The sequence below is a fragment of the Cariama cristata genome, unplaced genomic scaffold (genome assembly GCF_000690535.1).
Source record: "Cariama cristata isolate BGI_N322 unplaced genomic scaffold, ASM69053v1 scaffold10232, whole genome shotgun sequence".
Classification (NCBI taxonomy): Eukaryota; Metazoa; Chordata; class Aves; order Cariamiformes; family Cariamidae; genus Cariama; species Cariama cristata.
The window spans coordinates 6,901-11,468 of record NW_009604446.1 but is presented as its reverse complement, the minus strand read 5'-3'; the positions used below and the strand labels follow the sequence as shown (position 1 = coordinate 11,468).

Genomic DNA, 4,568 nt, shown 5'->3' with positions numbered 1-4,568 from the left:
CGCTCATCAGTGATATGCGACCCATGCCTCAGAGTACGTCTAAAACAACCAAATGTGTGTTTCAGACTAAGTGCCTGTTCTCCTTCGCTTAGATGACACTGGAAGCTTCTAGTGCCTGAAACCAGATGGTTTCAATAGATTATGTAATTTTGGTTATTTCTGCAGAACTAGCTCCTACAATAGTATACTCATTCTGAATACCCAGCATATGAAATTACTGTAAGCCTTGTAAGTACACTTCACATTTTCTGGGTAAAAGGGAACCGCTTGAACCTCCAACAGAAGGTACAAACCTTATTTTCTGCATATATTAAATTTCTCTTGACCAAAAGCTTGTAAATTGCTACGAAGATTAGCTACTTGCCCCAACTGCTTGTCTTCATGAGCAATGCTACCTAAAGACAAGTACAATGTTTTATTGCTCATTTTGTTCCAAGCTGACTTTCATCTCACAATGAAGTACACTGTTTTATATACAGTTCCTTTTTCTCCCCTTTGGCAAGATAAAGATCTATGAATTTTACAATGTTTTTATTATACATCAAACTTTCTTACTACAGTACTTTTCACTATAAAGTCAGCTCTGATATTGTATCAAATCAGTGTAATGTAGCTATGTAGCACAAAGTACACACAGCCCTAGGATACAAGCTGTAATGTGAGATAAAATAATTTAGATCTAAGAGATACAATATGTGGGACTTTGTGTTGTGAATTCCTGGCTGAAGAGAAGTTTCTCAAAACTTGTATTGCTCATTCACGTTTAGCAGGTATCTAACACAGACTTTAAATGAAATTACAATGAGAATATTTATATTTCTGTATGCACCTAATGAAATCTAAATATAGACACCGTACTCCATTCAGATTCTGTCACACACCCAAAACATTTAATAACGCAGTCTGATGCCTCCAGGGTACAGGAGAATGCAAATAAGATTTTGTTTCCTGCTTCACAGATACTTCCACGTCTAGATATTTTTTGCAGAAGGATACTAATCATAGGAAATGACCTAAAAATCATTAGTGTTTACAATTATACATACTAAATACAAAGAACTAAATGTTGCTTGCCAAGTAGCTTTGTGTATCTTTTGGGAAGTCTGAAAATGCAAAATCAGGCATTTTTTCCCCTGAAAAGTAATGAAAAACACTCATATAAACTGAAATCAGCCCATAATAGGTAACGAGCGACTGTTGTCTTTGCTGAAAAGATTGAATCATGCACCTTTTTATAAACAAAAAGTAGAGCTGGTTAATAGGACTTAAGACTGAAACTAGGCATAAACTGCTAATAAAACAAAACAAACAAACAAACCAAACCACAAAAAAAAATCAGCTTTCCTAACAAGCATCATTTTGATCTCAGACAAGATATTAATCTGGCTGGTGAGTTATGACTTCCAAATCCAGTCTAGGTTAACTCTTAAAATTCAAAGACAACACAGGCCAACGGTAAAAGGCAAAATGCCACAGAAAACTGCTCAAACAAAACACACCATAAAAAAATAAATAATAAAGGACTTCTAGAAAAGGTAGAACATGCATTAAATAAGGTGGGGTGACCAAAAGGCAAATTATGAAAGACCTAATTTAAGTTATAAATGTCAGCCTTTGTGATGAGTCCATTCATCTCTTTTTGCTCAATGCACACCTCACCCTTTAGAAACAAACGCTGTCCAACCTTCACAGCTTAGGCAACAAACAGGGGAACAACCCAGTAAGAAGAGATATTACACAACCTCGTACTTGAAAGTTTGCACAAAACATTATTAACAGTAGTACCAGCAAAAAAGCCAACAGGAAGAATGGCTAGCCTGACTTCTTAGAATGAGACAAGAAAGGCGCCAATTTAGACATGCAAACTGCACATCTGAAACACCTTACAGTATTTCCACATTCTCATAGTATGTTGTAATTCAGGGTGCTTGTGCCACACAACCTTGTAGATCTGAATAAGCAACAGCTTGCAGTAAATTCAAAACAAACTCATTTCCAAGAATAAGATGTTTTCCCACAGATACAAGCAGCAGGCTTCCAAGAGCTCTGGCATCCCACGATGTGTGGCTGAAAAGTTTGTAACTAACTGCCAAAATGATCACACACTAAAAGAGAAAAAAAACCCTTACATTTAAACATCAATAAAAAGGAAAATAATTTACCTCATATTTGTTTGCAAAATCCAAAGAGTATCTTCTATTTGCTTGGAATGACTGTTTCAGAGTTAAATGATTTTATATACATATGCATACATATATATGTATTTATAGAGCTCTACAGTGACATTAACCATGAGCACGATATTTATGCTAGCTTACTGTAGTATTTACAGTAATACAATTATATAGTGATATACAACTAAAATGCACATAAAAATGTTTAGTTTTACTAGTCAGTTCTACGAAGCCATACAAATAGGGCTGACTGAAAAGTGTATTTATATCATTAATCAGTAAGAAAACAGTTTACTTAATTACCACTGTGATTCTGGTGTGGGACTCACAAAGGACAGTAAAACTCACATAATTTTTAATTAATGTCAATGCATAAGAGAAAGAAATTACTTTGGCTCAGCTTGCAGGATTTTTGATCACGAAGAATGTCCTTGATGGGTAAAATGAGCATGTAGAGAAATCAGCAATCGACAAATTAACATTTTCTTTAAGGGCAGAGTAGCACTGTAAAAGGAGTAGGTAACAGCTTACAAGGAAGCACCTGAGATAATTACTCCTAAACATCCTCAGGTATTTTTCAAACCTCTATCTGATTTAGATGGTTGAGACCTTTTAAAATAGGAAAATAATGTATGTAAATGCAGCACATTATCAGATGAAAGGTTTAGGTTTTATTATTTTTTTCAAAGGAAGGTTTTTGTTGGAATTACAAGTTTCTGTTTACTTTTTAAAAATCGAGGCAGTTAATTTTGAACTTAAGCTTTAAAATTAAAAAAAAATATTTTACATTACGGTTCATGTCGCAAAAAATATGAGAATCAAAATCTCACATATTAAAAATCCTAATTAAAAATCCCAATAAAATTTCACCACAAAGATATATTTCAAACACGTTCTTACAATCCTGTTCAAAGCGTTGAAAAAGTTACTGCTTCACACTGCTTGCTTTTGCTATTTCCAGCAGCTGAGATACATAATAATACTAATTATTCTTAATCTCAAAGCAGATTAAGAAACTCAGACACTTTAGATAACCAGAGAGGTTATTCAGGCAGATGACAAGATCTCACATGATCAGTTACAGAGTCTCAGCTGAAGGAATGGTAACTGGAAGTTGAGAAAACAGTACTGCTGTAATGCAGTCCCCCAAAATGCTTCATTGCTCTTACAATACCTATTGTGAAATGATTTCCAAAACAGTTGCAAAGATGAAACAGTTTCTTAGAATATTTGTCACATGTTAAAGTGCCCTCACCCCATCCCTGCCTCATGAAATCATTAACACAGGTAAACCCATAGTGTATGAGCAACAGTATCCAAAGCAAAGATTTCAATAATTTAAATTCCAACATTACAGTATGTTACTCAAAAGCAAATTATAGCCAAAAAAACACCCCAAAAAACAGAAAACTAACTTTCCACCATCAAAAGAGGATACTACAAATATATGTTATGCTTGCTTTTCAGCCTTTTAAAAAATCCAAACAAACAAACAAGTAAACACAACTAGGTAATTATTTTGCTGTGTGGTGTCTTGAAGAGATTAAGCATCTTTGCTGTCAGTCATCCAAGATGAAGCCAATTTTTAAGTTCTACCAAAAAATGCAACTTACTCTAGAATGGAATGAGTTGCAGCCTGTGGATGGTAACGGTAGAGCAGGAGGCAATGGTTTACTCGAAAGACTTCACCACCCTTTTGGATATGTTTATAAAAAAACAACAAATCTTCTGGAACCCCCTGGAAGAGAAGAGGTTATTTCAAACCAGGAAGTGACCAGTACTCATAGTTACATCTGAAGACAAATTTTATTTTTCTGCCAAATGAATAAGGTTTAACATCATTCTATTCATATTGTTTCTGTATGTCTCCATGAAGTTATCTAATGTGTCATTAAATAAACATATCTGTAGAAAAGATAAAGCTATTAAAAAAGCAAGCAGTGCTATTTAAAAACCAAGTACAGCTGACCACAAGGAAAGAGGTGGAAAAATAAATATCATCTCATTTTGACAGGGATACAAAGTTTGGTACAGGTTAGTCCCAAAAGAGAGATACCCAGCTGCTGAACAGTTCATGAAGCCTGAAGTGCCATGTAACCAAATAGTTTACTGAAAGGAATCTGTGACTGCAGAAGAGTGTTTTTTCCTTTTACTAGAATTATTGTTCTCTCTTTGGTTGCCATACAAATACATATACTGGTCTCTGCTTAGGAAAGGTGAATCAGGTCCTATAATAAGACATCTTAATAAAAACTTTAATAAAAGCAACCTCAGAATGGGGCAACATCTGAAAATGAAACATTTTTTTTCTTGCAACTTATTTCCATGGTACATTCTTCCTAATGGGATTGTTCAAGCAATACTGCTGAAACACGGCAAGAAAAAAATCTCCTA

General features: G+C 34.5%; 1 protein-coding gene across 1 annotated transcript in view; it reads right to left on the bottom strand.

Annotated features, from left to right (window-relative positions):
* Window positions 1-3,912, bottom strand: part of B3GNTL1 (UDP-GlcNAc:betaGal beta-1,3-N-acetylglucosaminyltransferase-like 1) — a gene marked incomplete at its 5' end in the record, with an annotated part of 26,875 nt that extends 22,963 nt beyond the window's left edge. Inside the window, one exon of the mRNA XM_009695623.1 lies at window positions 3,788-3,912. Within this exon, the coding sequence (XP_009693925.1) occupies window positions 3,788-3,912 (125 nt within the window). The remainder of the gene's footprint in view (window positions 1-3,787) is intronic.
* Window positions 3,913-4,568: the final 656 nt, after the last annotated feature.